This window comes from Macaca mulatta, chromosome 4 (genome assembly GCF_049350105.2).
Source record: "Macaca mulatta isolate MMU2019108-1 chromosome 4, T2T-MMU8v2.0, whole genome shotgun sequence".
NCBI classification, from domain to species: domain Eukaryota; kingdom Metazoa; phylum Chordata; class Mammalia; order Primates; family Cercopithecidae; genus Macaca; species Macaca mulatta.
This window is the reverse complement of record NC_133409.1, coordinates 152,123,370-152,141,967: the sequence shown is the minus strand read 5'-3', so window position 1 is coordinate 152,141,967 and position 18,598 is coordinate 152,123,370. Positions and strand designations below refer to the sequence as shown.

Here is an 18,598-nt window from a genome sequence, read left to right as displayed (position 1 = left end):
CCAGCTGCTGCGCATGCGCCGCCCGGGGTCCCGCCCCCATGCGCCGCGCGGCTCCGGGGCCACGTTCCAGGGTCGGGTTTGGTGGAGCCCCCAGTCCCTGCCGCCGCGGGGCGCCCTGGGATAGCGGCGGGGCCTCCCGGTGAGCGCGCGCGGGGGCGGCCTCCTGGAAGTGGGAGACGCTGCGGGCCCTGGGCCCAGGCGTTGGGATGGGCGGGAAGGCCGGGCCGCGCCGGCCTGTGGGCACTGCAGGAGGCCCCTGGGCAGGTGGAGATCGCAGCGGCCCTGGCGGGACTCCTTGCTGGCTCCTGGGCGCGCTGATGCCCGTCATCTCCCTGAGTTTCTGAGCCCTATCCTCTCATATGTCAGTGGTCACCGCTAAGTCCAGACACTCCGGTCCTGTTCCGGAAGAGCCCTGGTCTCCGTGGCTCCATGGCGCTGTCGACACCATGCACTCTAGCCCTCAAGGAGGAAAGGTTGTGTGGGATGGAATAGAGACTTGGAATTACAGACCTGTGCTAATTAGAGACAGGAAAGATGGGACAAGGGGAGTGACCCTCCTCCACCCCCGTATCCTAATGTGCACTCTCTCTATCCAGAACAGATCTCGGCCCCTTTCCAAACACTCCTGATGCCTCATTTGCCTCTCGCCTCTTTTCGACCACCATTTTGGGGGCTGAGGCACTCACGGGGCCTCCCCAGGTTTCATTCCGTTTCTACACAGTCGGAGCCCCATGGATCTCCTATCTCCCGGAGGAACCGTGAAGCCAAACAGAAACGCCTGCGAGAGAAGCAGGCGACTCTGGAGACTGACATAGCAGGGGAGAGCAAGGTTAGGGGTTAGACAGCTTGTCCTTGGGTTTCTGAGATTTGGGAGGGGCTGGAGGAGATGGGCTGAAATGCAGTCTGGGGTATACAGGATCCCAGCCTCCTCTGCTTTCTCTTCTCAGTCACCTGCAGAATCCATTAAGGCCTGGAGTCCTAAGGAGGTAGTATTGTATGAAATCCCTACGAAACCCGGTGAAAAGAAAGGTAAGTAGAATAAGAAAGCCTTTTCTTTCACATTTGTGTTGCCCATTTGGCCTGCTGAAATGCAGCCTGGGAACAAGTTCAGTGGTTAGTGGAGCTCTCCTCTGCCTCCACAGATGTCTCTGGGCCCCTGCCGCCTGCATACAGTCCCCGATATGTTGAGGCTGCCTGGTACCCGTGGTGGGTACGAGAGGGCTTCTTCAAACCAGAATATCAGGTTAGTATCTGGCAGGCAGGGGTCCTAAATGATCTCCAGGACAGAGTGGCCGTTGAATACAACTGGAGCCTCAGAGTTGAGCTCACATTGTAGACCTTGCCTTCTTTCTGGCTCTGGTGTCTCCCAAGATTTCTCTTGGCGGGTTCCCCCTGGTCAGTTCCCTCCTCTCCACTCTCCTCTGTTGTTTGCAGGACAGTTCTTCCCTGAAGTTCTTTCTGTTCTGGAGACAGTAGAGGGTGCTCTTTCCCCAATCCAATTCTCTCTTGCCCCTTTGACTTTTTTTCTTCCTCTAGGCCCGGCTGCCCCAAGCTACAGGGGAGACCTTTTCCATGTGTATCCCACCTCCCAATGTCACTGGCTCCCTGCACATTGGCCACGCACTCACGGTGGCCATACAGGATGCCCTCGTGCGCTGGTGAGAGGGGAGTGGGGGCTGCTTGAGTTCTTGGAAGGGAAATAGGAAGGGCAGGAATGAGTGAGAATAAACATTTAAGCCCAGGGGCTCACCGGAGTTCATTTTTGTTGCAGGCACCGGATGCGTGGGGATCAAGTGCTGTGGGTCCCTGGTTCAGATCACGCAGGAATTGCTACACAAGTATGTCTTCTATTACATGTTCCTTTTCTTGGGTGAAAGCAATTTCTTCCCCCAAAGCAACCTGACTCTGTTCATTTGCCCTGAATCCAACTGCAGGCTGTGGTGGAGAAACAACTGTGGAAGGAACAGGGAGTGAGGAGACATGAGCTGAGCCGGGAGGCCTTCCTTAGGGAGGTGTGGCAGTGGAAGGAGGCGTGAGTATGATGGGCACGGCTCAGGGGGCCCAGATGGCAGATTTGGTTTCTTGCCTCCCACCACTATCACTCCTGACTTGTAATCCCTGGTGCTTCCCGACACAGCCCTGACTTCCTCAGAGATGGAAGCTCTGGAGCCCCTTAACGTTTGGTGGAGTTTCCAAGCCTTATATGTATGGATATTACATATGCATTAGAATATTTGTGTGTGTGTGTATTTTTTTATATATCTATTTTTTTCTTTCTCTTTACTTACCCCAGTTTCTCTTGTCTAAATCTCACCTTCTTTCACTCACCCATTCCCACCTTTCAATTCCCATGGAATTACCCTCATTCTTCCGGGTCTGTTATCTCATGCCATCTCTGTGAAGCATCTTTGGATTTCCTACAATATGACTATCCCTCCTCTCTTCCTATAGAAACTTTTGCCTCTTTTAATATCTTAGAAAACCCCATACTGGGTTTGTAAGTCCATTTCTATTAGCCTCTAGAGGCGAGATCAATGCCATCCTCACTTGATTTTCCTCCAACACCTGGCATTGCTGGGGACATCGCTGGACCTGGTACATAGGAAGTGCTTGGGAAGAGTTTGCTGACAAGGATCTCTCTGGGCACAGGAAAGGTGGAGAGATCTGTGAGCAGCTGCGAGCTCTGGGTGCCTCCCTGGACTGGGATCGAGAGTGTTTTACTATGGATGTTGTGAGTTCCGTGCCTTGGTCCCTGTGAGCATTGGGGGATGTTTAGAGATCTGTGTGGGGCAGGGAGGTAGCAATGCCTGGGTCCCTGAATAGGGTGATGGGCTGAGAAGTGGCTGTTAGAGGTGGACACTCAGGTCATTCCAGGGCTCCTCAGTGGCTGTGACTGAAGCTTTTGTGCGGCTCTACAAGGCGGGGTTGCTGTACCGGAACCGTCAGCTTGTCAACTGGTCATGTGCTTTAAGATCAGCCATCTCGGACATTGAGGTGAGGCGGAGAAAGAGAAGCAGGTTTGTGAGAGCTCTGAGGCAGAGTGGTCGTCAATGGTTAAGAGCTCAGACTCTGGAACCAGGGTGCCTGGATTCAAATCTGAGGCCTGCCTGTGACAGCTGTGTGGCTTTTGGCAGGCTGTTTAGTCTCTTTAAGCCTCAGCTTCCTCAGTCTGTAAATTAGAGATGATGGAATGCTTGCATCGTGGGGATGTTGTAAAAATTAAATGAGAATTCACATAGGTGCTTGGCAAGATACCTGGCCATGGCTTAAGTGCCCGGCGAATATTTATTAGAAGTGTGACTGCATAAGCATTGGGTGAGGGCAGAGGGAGGTAGCTCCTGAATCCTCCAAATGGATTTTAGATGGATTGCAGGGAGGCTGGGCAGATGGATGAGTGGCAGAGTGAAGCCTGGGCATGAGCCTTGCAGAAAGGCTGCCCTCTGACCCAGCTTTCTCGGCGCTTCCAGGTGGAGAACCGGCCCCTGCCTGGCCGTACACAGCTTCGACTGCCTGGCTGCCCTACCCCTGTGTCTTTTGGCCTCCTATTTTCTGTTGCCTTCCCTGTGGATGGAGAGCCTGGTGAGCATAGTACTCTGCAGGGTCACCTGTTTACCTCCATTTTTTGTTTTCTGGAGCCCATGTTTGGCTGCTAGGAAACCGTCAGTCCATCTCCCACATGAACCTTGGTAATGTTCACCTCAGTGTGGGCACTTACCCAGGATCTTCTGGGGGATGTACAAAAAGTGCATGTGGTTACTGCCCTTTGATAGCTTGGTGTGATTCTTCAGGAGTGCGCTACCCAGGAAAGAGACAGATCAGTTTTAAGGTGTGTGTTTTGTTTTTTGTTTTGTTTTGTTTTTTTGTTTTGAGATGGAGTCTCACTCTTTTGCCCAGGCTGGAGTGCAATGGCACGATCTCAGCTCCTACAACCTATGCTTCCCAGGTTCAAGCGATTCTCCTGTCTCAGCCTCCTGAGTAGCTGGGATTACAGGCGCGCGCCACCAGGCCTGGCTAATTTTTGTATTTTTAGTAGAGATGGGGTTTCACCATGTTGGTCAGGTTGGTCTCGAACTCCTGACCTTGTGATCCGCCTGCCTTGGCCTCCCAAAGTGCTGGGATTACAGGTGTGAGCCACCGCGCCCGGCCTCTAAGGTGTGGTTTTTATGGAAAATGTTCTGAAGAGCTCAAAGAAAGGGAAGACAGATGAGCTGGAATAGTCAGAGGAAGCTTCTTGTAGGAGGAGCTGGTGCTCCCCCTGAAGAATGTACCGCATTTGTGATGAGGACACTGAGAATCCCCAGTGTCCTCTGGGCACCCAGCAAAAATTCTATTATAGTTGCTTTAATTAATGCTGCCCCCATTTCTTCCATGCAAATTATCAGGGAATTCCTTAGCACCAGACACCCTCTCAGGCCTCTGGTCATTAACTTATGGGAAACCCTGGGTTCCTATAAACACTGCTCCTGCTTTTTTCTAGTCACTCCTGGGGGCCTCTTCCACCTTAACTACTCCCTGCCCCTTCCCCTTTCCAGTTCTACTGCGTTCAACTATATTGGCAGTGAGGGGTGAGGATGATGACCACCTCTAAGTGTTTAAATGTTTGTCTTCAGATGCAGAGGTTGTGGTAGGAACCACGAGGCCAGAGACGCTGCCTGGAGACGTGGCTGTGGCCGTTCATCCAGATGACTCGAGATACACGGTAATACCCAGTGCGCTCTTGCACTCTGGCCTGCCCCGCCCATGGCCTTCTCTTGTCTTGGGTTTTAAATGGTGGCTCTTTCTCTCTTGCTTCTACTTCTTTTTCCTGAGACTTCTCTCAGTGGTTCTGATTCGACTCCCTCCTCTTCTTATACTTTTTCTGTAGGTTAGGGGTTGACAAACTGGCCCATGGTCCTGATCCAGCTTGTGGCCTTTTTTTTTGAGATGGAGTCTCGCTCTGTCACCAAGGCTGGAGTGCAGTGGCGCGATCTCGGCTCACTGCAACCTCCACCTCCCGGGTTCAAGCAACTCTACCTCAGCCTCCTGAGTAGCTGGGAGTGTGGCACCACGCCTGGCACGTGCCACCACACCCGGCTAATTTTTTGTATTTTTACAAAAATTAGTAATTAATTTTTTAAGTAATGTAATTTTTAAGTAATGTAATTTAGTAGAGATGATGGGGTGTCACTGTGTTAGCCAGGATAGTCTCAATCTCCTGACTCGTGATCTGCCCATCTTGGCCTCCCAAAGTACTGGGATTACAGGCATGAGCCACCGTGCCCGGCCGCTTGCGGCCTTTATATTATTTATGGCTGCTATTATATACCCTCTCCAGCTCTGCCGCAGTGGCAGAATAGAGTAATTGTGCAGACATTGAATTTGTCTCTAGGCCCAAAAGCCTAAAATATCTACATTCTGGCCCCTTAAGAGTTTGCTGACCTTGCTCTAGCTCACTACCTTCCACTTTCTACCTTCTTATTCTTGGGGTTCTCACGCCCTAGCCCAGACCCTTCCACCCCTCACAGGAGCCTGTCCCTGATCCCTCTCCCTTCCCTTCAGCATCTACATGGGCGACAGCTTCGTCACCCCTTGATGGGGCAGCCTCTTCCCCTCATCACAGACTATGCTGTTCAGCCACATGTGGGCACAGGTGAGTGGAAGTCAGGGAGGGAGAGAAAGTTGGGGGTCCTGGAGGGGAGGGGAGGGAACCAGGAGGAAGAGGAAGGTGGGAGTGGGAGATCCTCATATAGGGTGGTCTGAGTGGGGAATGGGAGGGAGGCACAGACAGAGAAAGTCGTGGGGCCTGGGGCGGTGCGGGTGATGATGATACATCTGGAAAAGCAAAAACCAAGGTCAGGTTTAGTACTCACCATGGCTGTGCTCCCCAAGGGGCAGTGAAGGTGACTCCAGCTCACAGTCCTGCCGATGCTGAGATGGGGGCCCGACACGGCTTGAGCCCTCTGAATGTCATTGCGGAGGATGGGACCATGACCTCCCTCTGCGGGGACTGGCTGCAGGTGGTACCATCCTATGTTACCCCATCCTTTAGGGGCACTCTGTCCCCCTACTCCTCCTCCCAGTTTCTTATTTCTCTAGAGGCCTTTAATCTTTACTCTTGCTGCTTTTTCTCCAGGGTCTTCACCGGTTTGTGGCCCGGGAAAAGATAGTGTCTGTGCTGAGTGAACGGGGCCTGTTCCGGGGCCTCCAGAACCACCCCATGGTACTGCCCATCTGCAGGTAACCTCATTTTAACTCCTTCACTAAGGACTACCCCCAAAAGGGAATGTACGAAGCTTAAGGGTGACAATAGGATGGGCTCTGCACGCCTCTGTTAGAATACGAGCTTCGTGTTGGTTTTATTCACTATTGTATCCTCAGTACCAAGGGCCTGGCATGGCAGGGGGTCTTGTGCCCCTGGGAGAAGTCACAGGGCCGGAAGAGCAGTGGACTCACCCTGTCTCCCTTTCAGCCGTTCTGGGGACGTGATAGAATACCTGCTGAAGAGCCAGTGGTTTGTCCGCTGCCAGGAAATGGGGGCCCGAGCTGCCCAGGTGAGGCTGCAGTATAGGAAGGACTGGGGCCAGGGGTTCGGGGAGCTCCCTGAGAATTGGAATGAAGAAATGGGAAGCAGGAGACCTCCTGCCCCAAAGACCTCTCCAGCTGTGGTAACTGAGAGGATGTGTGGGATGGAGGCTGGGCGGCTCAGCAAGGGCTGCCTCATATCCTTACTTAAGCCCAGAATCTTGGCAAGAGGCTTGGGAGGTCCTTCTGAGTTTTAAAATGACCTCAGAGGCCACTCGTCCTATCTGTGGAGGTGAGGCCATGCAGGAAGGGAAACATTGTCTAAAGGCCCTTTTCCCTCCAGGCTGTGGAGTCGGGGGCCCTGGAGCTCAGTCCCTCCTTCCACCAGAAGAACTGGCAGCACTGGTTTTCCCATATTGGGTAAGGGTAGGGTAAGGGGAGCTCTCGTGGAGATGGGGCGGGGGGACCGACTGGTTATTCTAAGACTTCATGGATGTCCTCCCGGCAGGGACTGGTGTGTCTCCCGGCAGCTGTGGTGGGGCCATCAGATTCCAGCCTACCTGGTTGTAGAGGACCACGCGCAGGTGGGTAGGAAGAAGCACCCGGAGGGCCGGGTGTGGCGCAAAGCACCTAGCCCAGGAGTCAGAGCTCCGCAGTGCCAGGCCCTGCTCCTGCCTGGTAACGTGCTTCATGCTGTAGTCACGTACCCTTCTGTGCGATCAAAGCTCCCTGAAGTGGCGTTTCTTTATCTCACCACTGGAGGAACTTGGCCACTCTAAGACCACATGAGAGGATGTGAAAACAAAGGGACATTTGCACCTGTCAGCTGTTCTTCCTCACTCTCCCCGACTCCTTCCTACTTTTGCAGGGAGAAGAGGACTGTTGGGTGGTTGGGCGGTCAGAGGCTGAGGCCAGAGAGGTAGCAGCAGAACTGACAGGGAGGCCAGGGGCAGAGCTGGCCCTGGAGAGGGGTGAGTGCCTGAGCTGGGGAGGGATGCACAGGGGAGTGGGGTACTGGGCATCTGGGCCTTTGAGGGGAGCTGATCCTGAGATGGAGAAGGTAGGGTCAGGAAAGTTGGGAATGGAGCCAAAGGGGACAACCCTGGTCTCTGGGGGTGGAGGTTGGCCTAGAATGGTGGCAGCGGTGGTCTGAGGTCCTAGAAGCCAAGGTTCCAATTGTCCCCATTCTTTTTCTGTTTCCCAGACCCTGATGTCCTGGACACTTGGTTCTCTTCTGCCCTGTTCCCCTTTTCTGCCCTGGGCTGGCCCCAAGAGGTGAGGTGGGTTGAGAGGGCGAAAGTGAAGGGGAAACGATAAGGAAGGGACGGCTGGGCCCCCACAGAGGCTTGAGGGGGGCCCGGGACCTGGGCCTCTTACTGCTCCTCTTCCCCTTAGACCCCAGACCTTGCTCGTTTCTACCCGCTGTCACTTTTGGAAACGGGCAGTGACCTTCTGCTGTTCTGGGTGGGCCGCATGGTCATGTTGGGGACCCAGCTCACAGGGCGGCTGCCCTTCAGCAAGGTAACAGCCCTTCAGTGCCTGGCCGCTTTCTGTGACCCCAGTGTTCCCCAAACCTTGTCCTCCCTTCTGACCCCTAATGTCCTTTCCACGTTCCCGATTCCTTTTTCCCAATTCACTTGCCACCCTAGCCCCAAAAGTATGGAGGCCAGAGGGCCAGAGATCTCAAGGGAAGGAAACCCCCCTCTGCTGACCCCTCCCCGCCCCCAGGTGCTTCTTCATCCCATGGTTCGGGACAGGCAGGGCCGGAAGATGAGCAAGTCCCTGGGGAATGTGCTGGACCCAAGACACATCATCAGTGGGGCGGAGATGCAGGTGAGGACAAAGCACCCACTGGAGGGACAGGGTTTGTAGGAGAGAGGAAGGGAGGCTGAGGGAGGAGTGAGGCCAGCAAGTAGAGGCAGGGCCTTTGACCTGGGCTGTAAATTACCCCCTTCCATCCCCAGGTGCTGCAGGAAAAGCTGAGAAGTGGAAATTTGGACCCCGCGGAGCTGGCCATTGTGGCTGCAGCACAGGTGAGTCATCGCTGCCTGCCCCCTCCCAGCTCTAGCTCACCGCCTCTGGCTTCCTCTGCAACCCGGGTCCTGGCCCTGCAGCCACAAAGGCATCTGCCACCCTTCTTCCTCTGGTTGCAGAAAAAGGACTTTCCTCATGGGATCCCTGAGTGTGGGACAGATGCCCTGAGATTCACACTCTGCTCCCATGGAGTTCAGGGTAAGCCTGGGTGAGGGGTCTCGGGGTGAGCAGAGAGCAGCAGGCGCCTGTGCAGGGGCAAGGCAGGGGCAGGACTTCCAGTGCTGCCGCCACCTACATGCAGACTACCTTGATTCTCCCCTTCCAGGGGGCGACTTGCGCCTGTCAGTCTCTGAGGTCCAGAGCTGCCGACATTTCTGCAACAAGATCTGGAATGCTCTGCGCTTTATCCTCAATGCCTTAGGGGAGAAATTTGTGCCACAGCCTGCTAAGGAGGTAAGAGAAAGCAGAGGTGCTTGGGAGTAGGGTAGTCAGGTGTCAGAGGGCCAAGGTGGCATCTGGAAGGAGGCAGGGGAGGGGAGTCAGGCCGTCCTGGGCCTGAAGCCCTCTTTGCCTGTAGCTGTCTCCCTCCTGCCACATGGACGCCTGGATCCTGAGCCGCCTTGCCCTGACCGCCCGGGAGTGTGAGCGGGGCTTCCTCACCCGAGAGCTCTCGCTGGTCACTCACTCCCTGCACCACTTCTGGCTCCACAACCTCTGTGACGTCTACCTGGTGAGCGAGGCTGGGGGAGGCTTGGCATTCCCATGCCTGCTTCTAATTCCTCTGGAAATCCGATTCCAAGGCAGAGAGCTCTGGAGTTAATAATTCCCCAGTTATCCCCTCAAGTTAGGAAAGGAGAGGAGAGGAGATGAGGGAGTCTCAGTTCCCCTCTTCCTGGGACTGGTTTCGCAGTGCAGCCCAGGCACTGTTGCCTGCCTGTCACCTGGGGAGAAGAGGAGGAGGGAGACTTCTAGAAATGTCTCACAAGTCAGTGTCAGAAGGCAGAGGGGAATTTTTTCAGTCCCTGTAGTTGCTGAGTTTGGCCCATGGGCAGGCTGCGTGCTGAGAGAGGCCTGGGAGGGACTAACAGTGGTCTTTAGACCAAGGGTTCTCACGCTGTCCTACGTCCAAAGCACCTGGAGGGCTTGTGCCTCCAAAGCACATGGATCCTCCCGCCACCCCAGAGTGGCTCCTTCAGCAGGTTGGGGTGGGGGTGGGTGGGTGTCATGAATATTCATTTCTTGTCCCAAGTGGTGCTGCTGCTGCTGGCTGTGGACCACTGCCCTAGCTCAGCCTTTTAAAAACCTCTGTTCCGCCGGGCGCGGTGGCTCACGCCTGTAATCCCAGCACTTTGGGAGGCCGAGACGGGCGGATCACAAGGTCAGGAGACCGAGACCATCCTGGCGAACCCGGTGAAACCCCGTCTCTACTAAAAAATACAAAAAACTAGCCGGGTGAGGTGGCGGGCGCCTGTAGTCCCAGCTACTCGGGAGGCTGAGGCAGGAGAATGGCGTAAACCCGGGAGGTGGAGCTTGCAGTGAGCTGAGATCCGGCCACTGCACTCCAGCCTGGGTGACAGAGCGAGACCCCGTCTCAAAAAAAAAAAATAAAAAAATAAAAAAATAAAAACCTCTGTTCCCTATTGATAAGCAAAAAACTCAATGATTTTTTCCCTAAACGACACGTTTCCCTGGAAATCCTGTCCCCGTGTACTGCAGAGAGTTTCTGCCTTGAATTTCCCTTCTTTGTGCTGAGTGTGTCCTGGGACTGTGGATCATATCAGAAGTGCTAAGTGCTTCCGCCTGTCCCTCTCTCCCAGGACCCATGGCCTGCCCTGCTGGCGGGTAGGGCAGTGGCTGTAGGGAGGAGGGCTGTGGCCCTGGGCCTGTCCTCTGACCATTGGCTTCCTCTCCAGGAGGCTGTGAAGCCTGTGCTGCGGCACTCACCCTGCCCTCCAGGGCCCCCTCAGGTCCTGTTCTCCTGCGCTGACATCGGCCTCCGCCTCTTGGCCCCACTGATGCCCTTCCTGGCTGAAGAGCTGTGGCAGAGGCTGCCCCCCAGGCCTGGTTGTCCCCCTGCCCCCAGCATCTCGGTTGCCCCCTACCCCAGCCCTTGCAGCTTGGTGAGTCCCACGCACCTGGGAGTGGGCCATGGCACCTCGGAGTGGGCCCGCGGGTGAAGGGTGGGGAGCGCCTTCTGAAGGGGTTTGCTGCAGGGGGCTCATCTGCAGGAATGGTTCGTACTTGGCTGTGGAGCCCTGGGGAGGATGGATTGTTCCTGCAGGGTTGCTGCGATGGGTCTTGAGGGACAGTATTAGCATAGTGCTCAAGAGCAGGACTCTGTTGCTAGACTGCTGTTTTCAGGCTGTGTGATCGAGCCTCAGTTTCCCCCAGGTTTAAACTAGGAACAGTAATAGTATGTTATGGTTGTGATAAGGGTTGGTTAAGTTAGTAATAGGGTGTCCCCAAAATCTCAGTGCAGCTTGAATAATTTCAGAAGGATAAATGCTATGAACTCACCCAAAAATTATTTTTAAATTTAACTATTTATATTTATACTTATTTGGTTTTGAGTTTTGACTAATTCATTTCAAATTCTAATTCATTTTTGGTTGGCCATTTCAATCAGAGCAACTAAACAGACATCAAACACTGATCGTCTAAAACCTCTTAAATGACACCTCACTTTTTGTCATGTTCCTTGAGATAGTGGATTTTCTGTGGTGCTGAGGACAGATCTCATTGCCCTAAGGAGATGGGGTGGATGGGTCGAGAACAGAGCCAGAAGGGTTGGTACTGAGGCTCTCAGGAGCCCTTTTGCCAACTCTGGGTCCCCCCGATTGTCAGGAGCACTGGCGCCAGCCGGAGCTGGAGCGGCGCTTCTCCCGGGTCCAGGAGGTTGTGCAGGTGCTAAGGGCTCTCCGAGCCACGTACCAGCTCACTAAAGCCCGGCCCCGAGGTGAGGCAAGGCGGGTCCTGGGCTCGGGTCCTGCAGGAAAAGGGGGCTGGTGGGGAAAAGAGCAGAGCCTGAAGGGCAGACCCCCCATTAGGAGGTGCAGGGTGGGAAGGGAGGCAGGAGCTGAGGCCTTGCCCCTGACAAGTTTCTTTCTTTCCAGTGCTGCTGCAGAGCTCAGAGCCTGGGGACCAGGGCCTCTTTGAGGCCTTCTTGGAGCCCCTGGGCACCCTGAGCCACTGTGGGGCTGTGGGCCTGTTACCCCCAGGCGCAGCAGCTCCCTCCGGCTGGGCCCAGGCTCCACTCAGTGACACGGTTCAGGTCTACATGGAGCTGCAGGTGACCAGAGGGAATGGGGAGGGTTAGGGCAGGCTTGGGAAGCATGCTGGGAGGAAGGGAGGGGCTGGGCTCTATAAAGCAGGAGAAGGGACCTTCTAATGGAGGATGGAGGCCTGGCAGCAGGCAGATGTCTGAGCCTTTTCTCCCTGTTCTTCCCTAGGGCCTGGTGGACCCCCAGATCCAGCTACCTCTGTTAGCCGCCCGAAGGTCCAAGTTGCAGAAGCAGCTTGATGGCCTCATGGCGAGGACCCCATCAGAAGGGGAGGCAGGGACTCAGAGGCAACAAAGGGTAAGCTGAGGGAAGCCCCCAGAAGGTTCAACCCCTGAGGGAATGTGGGCCAGGAGGGGCCTCATTCCTGGATCCTCACCTCCTTTTCTCCTCGTCCAGCTTTCTTCCCTCCAGCTGGAATTGTCAAAACTGGACAAGGCAGCCTCTCACCTCCGGCAGCTGATGGATGAGCCTCCAGCCCCAGGGAGCCCGGAGCTCTAACTCATCATCCCCATCAGTTTTCCTCCCTCTCAGACCTGTCTTTGAGGACAAACAGATTTGTCAGCTGTCAGGGTGCAGTGGGACATCAGAGACTATGTGGTCCATCGCCTTCATTGTGTAAATGAGGAAACAGACTGGCTTGGTCGCAGTGACTGTGGCGTCCTTGAGATGCTCACATTACTGCCCGGCCTGCCTCCCACCAGGAAGTCTGGGAATGAGGAGATTCAGATAAACTTTTAAAATCTCAAACATGTCTGTTTATGGCTCTTTGGTCCCCTTTGCTCCTAGTGGTGCCTTTTGTGCTTCTGAGTTGTCCCCTGAGAGCTTGGTCTGGGAAAAGAGGAGGGGGGGTCCTCGCTGGAGGAAGAGGAGCTTTCTAGTCATGGGTAGGGCTTGGGCACAGTGGTCCCGGTTCTACCTACTTTCTGGACTAACTGACAGTGCCCTGGCTTTTGCAGGCTCTTTCTCCTTCACTTCTCACTAAATGGAAGCTTCCCTGCTCCTTGGCCCTATCCCTAGAGTTGCTGAGAGAAGCAGGACTTCCTCCAGACCGGATGGGCTGCGGGCTGTGCTGCAAATGGCGTGCCCCACCTTCTGTGCTCTGACACCTGAGTGCCAGAGACACACTGCCCAGCCTCTGAGTTACACATTCACAGCACAGCCAGCCACCTTACACACGCCAAACACCGCCTCATCTCCATGGAATTCAGGGGCCTGGCCCTTCCACACCCAGAATACATTCTGTCCAGCAGCTCTGAGTAGCCTGTCCTGGGCTAGGTCCTCTATGGTGCTAGATGTACAATGTCATTTAATCCTACTGAAAACCTCACGAGGCGGGTGTTAGCTCCATTTGGAGATTTTTATTTTTACTTTATTTTTGAGACAGGGTCTCACTCTGTTGCTCAGGCTGGAGTGCAGTGGCATAATCATGGCTCACTGTAGCCTCAACCTCTAGGGCTCTAGCGATCCTCCTGCCTCAGACTCCTGAGTAGCTGGGACCACAGGTGTGCACCACTGTGCCCTGCTTTTTTTTTTTTTTTTGGAGACGGAGTCTTGCTCTCTTGCCCAGGCTGGAGTGCAGTGGCGAGATCTCAGCTCACTGCAACCTCTACCTCCCTGGTACAAGTGATTCTCCTTCCTGCCTTAGCCTCCTGAGTAGCTGGGATTACAGGTATCTGTCACCACGCCCAGCTAATTTTTTTTTTTGTATTTTTAGTAGAGACAAGGTTTCATCATGTTGGCCAGGCTGGTTTCGAACCTCTCACCTCAAGTGATCTGCCTGCCTCGGCCTCCCAAAATGCTTGGATTACAGGCGTGAGCCACCACGGCTGGCCCTGCCCTGCTAATTTTTAAAATTGTTTTGTAGAGATAGGGTTTTGCCATGTTGGCCAGGATGGTCTTGAACTTCTGGGCTCAAGTGATCCACCTGCCTTGGCCTCCCAAAGTGTTGGGATTACAAGCGTAAGCCACTGCGCACAGCCCCTCATTTAGAGATGAAGACATGCTCAGAGAAAAGTCTCCACTGGGACCTATCCCAATAAATTAGGTGCAGGCTCTTTCCAGCTGCTGTAACTAAACTTCAAATATAATGGTAGCTTAGAGGAGGGGAATGTTTCTTCTGCTGGGCGTCTAGTGCAGAGATCTGCAGTAATGGGGGCCCACACCTTCTTCAGTCTTATTTTCCTGCCATTCTGATACATTGTCAGACTTCATGTCCAAGGTCTGCACCAGCTCCCATTACTGTGTCTGCATTTCCACCCAGAGGGAGGAGGGAAAGAAGGGGATGGGCCGTTCTCTTTTTCTTTTTACTCTGTTTCAACAAGCTTGCTGGGGTTTTTTTGTTTTGTTTTGTTTTTGTTTTTGTTTTGAGCACCTGCCTTTTTCTGGACACTTAGATTCATCAGTGAATGAAACAAAATGCTGTGCCCTTGCAGTACTTTCCTTCTAGCAGGACAGTCAGAAATAACATACAAATAAGTGAACGATATACTATGTTTGAATGTCATGAATGCAGGGGAGGAAAAAAGGATAGAACAAGGTAAGGGGACTCTAATGTGTTTGTGTGTGGCGGGGGCAGGTTGTACTTTTAAATAGTGGGCTAGGGCAGAACTCACTATAAAGTTGAGGTTTAAGCAAAGGCTTGTAGGAGGTGTAGGAAGAGCGTTCCAGACAAAGGGAAGGGCCAGAGGAAAACTGAGATACAGGCACACTCGGACAGCTCTAAGAGTAGCCCGGAGACACTGTGGTGGGGCAGAGTGAGAAGGGGAGGACGGCAGGAGGTGGAGTAACAGAGGTAAGGGTGGGGAATTGGTGGGGGGTAGGGAAGACTTAAGGCGGACAATCTGGGGCTTGTGTCCAAAATGGTAGCCACTTGGCTACCTAAAGTATTAAATAAAATAAAACGTTCAGTTTCTCGTCGTACTTGCCATATTTCAAGTGTTTTGGTAGTTGCATGTGGCCAGTGGCTACTATATTCGTCAGCACAGTTATAAAACATTTCCATCATCACAGAAAGTTCTATTGGAAAGCACTGATCTAAGACCTTATAGGCTGTTTCAAGAACTTTGCTTTTCCTCCTCTGAAATGGAAGCTCCTTTCTTTTCAAGGATACTACCAGGAAGTTGCCCACCTCTTTTCTACTTGCATCCTATTGGACAGAACCTGATCACATGGCCACAGTTGCAAGGGAGGCTGGGAAATGTAATGAGCCACATGCTGATAGTTGAAATCTACATTACTATCCAAAAGGAGGAGGATGGCTGTTGTGGGGGGGCCAGTTAGCAGTCTCTGTCACCCCCAGGTCTGGTGAACCCCAAAGCACTCTTCACTGCACTGCTGTTTTGAGCCTTGGGAGAGAATTCTTTGAGAAAAATAATCTGGAAATCACATCCTGGTGATCTCAGGCCCTGAGGTGAAGGAACCAGGTTGAGGTGCATTTAGCTGTCTGCTCTACCAACCTCTTGGACATTCAGATATCCAGTCCCCCAACTTGTTTGGGGATCCTCACAGCTGCCCCATGGGCATCACCTGTTCACTACTGCAGGCTAGGGGCAAATCATAACATACTAGTCTCCTTTGGAGCCCCCTGCTACTTCTCCTCGGGGTCTAATTGTCCCAGGACAGTTGTGAAGGAAGGTAGACCAATTTTTTAAGTGTTTGTTTCCACTCTGCCGTTTTCTATGCTCCCCTCGTCTTCAGTGACACTCCATACTGAACTCTTGTCGTCTTCTGTCTCCAAAGGAGTCGGTCTCCAATTTCATATGGAGATAATGGAGGGTTGTGTAGGTGTGGTGGGCAGGGTAGGTACCACAGGGGACAGAGAGCAATCCTATCAGTACCCCCAATCGCTCAAGTCTGAGCTACAAGTTTGTGTTTTGAGAGCTGGTGAAAAGTCAAATTTTTTTTTTTTTTTGAGACAGAGTCTTGCTCTGTAGCCCAGGCTGGAGTGTGTGATGTTGGCTCACTACAACCTCCGCCTCCCAGGTTCAAGCAATTCTGCCTCAGCTCCCCCGAGTAGCTGGAACTACAGGTGAGTGCCACCATGCCCAGCTAATTTTTGTGTTTTTAGTACAGGAGGGGTTTCACCATGTTGGCCAGGCTGGTCTTGAACTCCTGACCTCAGGTGATCCACCTGCCTTGGCCTTCCAAAGTGCTGGGATTACAGGCGTGAGCCACCGTGCCTGGCCAAGATAATCTTGAGAAGGTGGTGGGGAGTGTCTGCCTCAGAAATCAGGATGAGGACCCTGAACCCCAGGGGACTGGGACATATGTGTTGGGACCAGGTTTCCATCCTAACAGCAATCCCTACTATCCTGCTGACAACCCATAAGACAGGCTGTGGTATGTCCCTAAGTAGCTACCTGTGTGATCCTCACAATCTGATGGTGCAGGAATAATGAGAAAAACTCAGAATTGTGTAAAAAAAAAAAAAAAAAACAAAAACCCACCTTCCCCCAAACTGGGAGGGAGCTGAGAGGCCAAAAAGTGACTCAGACAAGTCCAGCTTGGTGAGTAGACGAGGTTTTTAGGACTTACATACAAGGCACTCCTGGATGGCAGCGGACAGCTTTAGAGATCTGTGCTGCCTCCCATCCTGAAGCTGCTTTCAAGCTAATTTTCTGACTCTTTGCTTGCCGTGTGTGCAAATGGACTGTTTTCCTTGGTGGGTTCCCAGATACTCTACAGGATGTTTGGGTTGTCAGGGACACCTGGCTCCTCGGCCAGGCACCGTGACCTTGGCTGGTCACCTGGCCTTCAGGATTCAGGCAGCGGCCTACACCTTTAAGTAAACAGGTAGGGGACCTGTCACACTACAGCAGGTACCATCATTGTCCCCATTTTGCGAGTGAGGAAATGGAGGCTCCAAGAGGATGAGAAACATGCCCAGGAATTCACCTGTGGGCTGGTGTTACCTCATACTCACATGGTTAGCCAGCACAGGCTCAGCTTGCGCCTGGCCTCTCCTCCCCAGCACTTATGCCTGGCTGGGCATCCTCTCACAAGCTGAACCCCTCATCTCTCAACTGAGTGCCCACCCACTTCCCACCCTGATTACCTGTGTGGATCCTTGGGTCCGGGGAGCCATGTCCTGGGGTGTTTGCCTATGTCTCTTTCTTTGGTTTTTGAGTCCCCAGACCCAATGCTTAAGCAAAAGGAAATGAAATAAAAATCTTGCTTAAACCAAGACCTCTGTCTGGTGCCTGACTTCTCCACTGCTACTAGACCTCAGGCGAGTGACTTGCCCTCTCTGAGCTTCAATTTCCTTATCTGTAAAACAGGATAATGATACCTAGTACGCCACATTCAAGACTGCTGCAAACATTGAAATAGGGACGCAGGAGAAATGCAGGACTTCAGTAAATGTTGCTTCTCTTTATTCCCAGGTGTTCCGAAGATCTCAGTTCGGGGTGTGTTCATGTGCGTGCGTGTATGTGTGTGGTGTGTGAGTGTCCCCAAACAACTCCCCAGATGCCTTCTAAGCCTGTGACACTGGTGTTGAGGGAGAGAGTGTCCATCCCTGGAACCCTCTGCTCAGCAGGGGGACAGTCAGAGACTTGAGCATCCAACCCCCTCTTCCTGCCAACTCTGTGCTCAGGGACTCACAGAGTCAAGCAAGTTATTGAATTCAGCATACACTGAATTTTATTTATTGCCACTCAGGAGGGTGGGGGCAGCTGAAAGACAGGGTCAGGGCCCACCCCCCGCACCCCCAGCCCAAAAGCCCGGGCCAAGAAGGACACAGGCTTCAATGGCTCTCATGTGTTGCAGACAACATGGTGTTGAGATCTTGCATGGTGGAGGGTGACGCTGGTCCCTGAAGGGAGATGGAGGAGGAGGCAGAGCTGGGAACAAATGGTGAAAGGGCGCCATGTAAGAGAGCTCTCCATTCCCACCGCGGAGATAGCCAGACCCCAGCAGAGGCCCAAACTGACTCACAAACACACAGCCCCATCTTTTCCCCTCCCAAAGAACTACCTTTTCAAGCAATTCCAAGAAGCTGGACTCATAGGAGGAATTCGTCAGAAAAGACTCCTTCAGCTTCAGTTGCAAAATCATACCTGGCCCTGCGGATCCAGAAGTACGGCTTAGGACCCGGCAGTCAGGGCTGATTCCCCCGGAGACGCAGTACCTTCCCGCCCACGCTCCCCAGCACAGTTCCTCTTCCCCAACAGCGCCCCTCCAGAGCCTCCTGGAAGCTCAGGATGGGGTGTCTCTGTCTCTCTCAGGGACCATGGAGTCCCACTCCCTTTCTCTGGCCTCTTCACGCCACAGGGACCCAGAAGTCCTGCCCTCTAGCCCTCACCTGTTCCATGTGAGCTGCCAAGGAGGGTCAAGAGGAGGACAAGGGGCAGCCCAGACCCCATAGTGGCCACCGCACTCCTGGGATGGAGGAGACACTGAAGTCCCAGTGGCCTCTCCTTGCCAGGCCTGCTTTCTACACCCCACTCAAGCCTTAGCATAAGTGTTTGAGGGGAAGTGGGAGGGGGAATCTGGTCAACTGAATTTTCCAGTTCTCCCAGTAAGAGAGGACCCAGGAGAGGACCATTCACTGTGCTCTTGGGGAAAAGAGAAGGAGATTCCCTCTCTTCACTCTGTCCCACCCCTACCTTGTGTCTCCAGGTTTGAGGGAGTGAGTGCTGGTCCTACAGACAGGGAGATGAAGAGGGAAGCAGGGACCAGGGAGGCGTCCCTCCTGCAGGTGTCTGGACCCCACCCATGCCCGGACCTCCCAAGGCTCTTTAGAGATTAATTATTAACTGCAGTTAATTTTCATCATTCTTGAC

General features: G+C 53.5%; 2 protein-coding genes across 14 annotated transcripts; one reads left to right on the top strand and one right to left on the bottom strand.

Moving 5' to 3' along the window:
- Nucleotides 1-32: 32 nt before the first annotated feature.
- VARS2 (valyl-tRNA synthetase 2, mitochondrial) lies at nt 33-12,563 on the top strand. Of its 13 annotated transcripts, none has more exons than XM_078000583.1 (31): nt 33-139; nt 367-473; nt 602-829; nt 948-1,029; nt 1,143-1,243; nt 1,537-1,658; nt 1,772-1,838; nt 1,935-2,032; nt 2,650-2,731; nt 2,875-2,994; nt 3,468-3,579; nt 4,611-4,699; nt 5,539-5,629; nt 5,875-5,996; nt 6,113-6,216; nt 6,449-6,530; nt 6,845-6,921; nt 7,010-7,085; nt 7,370-7,472; nt 7,706-7,776; nt 7,897-8,022; nt 8,230-8,334; nt 8,466-8,534; nt 8,655-8,733; nt 8,861-8,988; nt 9,113-9,265; nt 10,449-10,655; nt 11,380-11,491; nt 11,649-11,824; nt 11,985-12,113; nt 12,213-12,563. In XM_078000583.1, exons 2-31 carry the CDS (start codon nt 447-449, stop codon nt 12,312-12,314), a joined length of 3,240 nt encoding a protein of 1,079 aa, XP_077856709.1. In that variant the 5' UTR covers nt 33-139; nt 367-446; the 3' UTR covers nt 12,315-12,563. The 13 variants fall into 13 exon arrangements, with proteins under 13 accessions (XP_077856709.1, XP_028703576.2, XP_077856714.1 ...); XM_028847743.2 differs by having other exon boundaries at nt 5,869-5,996; XM_078000588.1 differs by having other exon boundaries at nt 597-829.
- Nucleotides 12,564-17,433: 4,870 nt separating this feature from the next.
- On the bottom strand, nt 17,434-18,275 carry SFTA2 (surfactant associated 2). Its single transcript, XM_001109943.5, has 3 exons — nt 18,118-18,275; nt 17,790-17,878; nt 17,434-17,656 (listed from the first exon to the last, which is right to left on the bottom strand). Exons 1-3 carry the CDS (start codon nt 18,272-18,274, stop codon nt 17,570-17,572), a joined length of 333 nt encoding a protein of 110 aa, XP_001109943.2. The 5' UTR covers nt 18,275; the 3' UTR covers nt 17,434-17,569.
- Nucleotides 18,276-18,598: the final 323 nt, after the last annotated feature.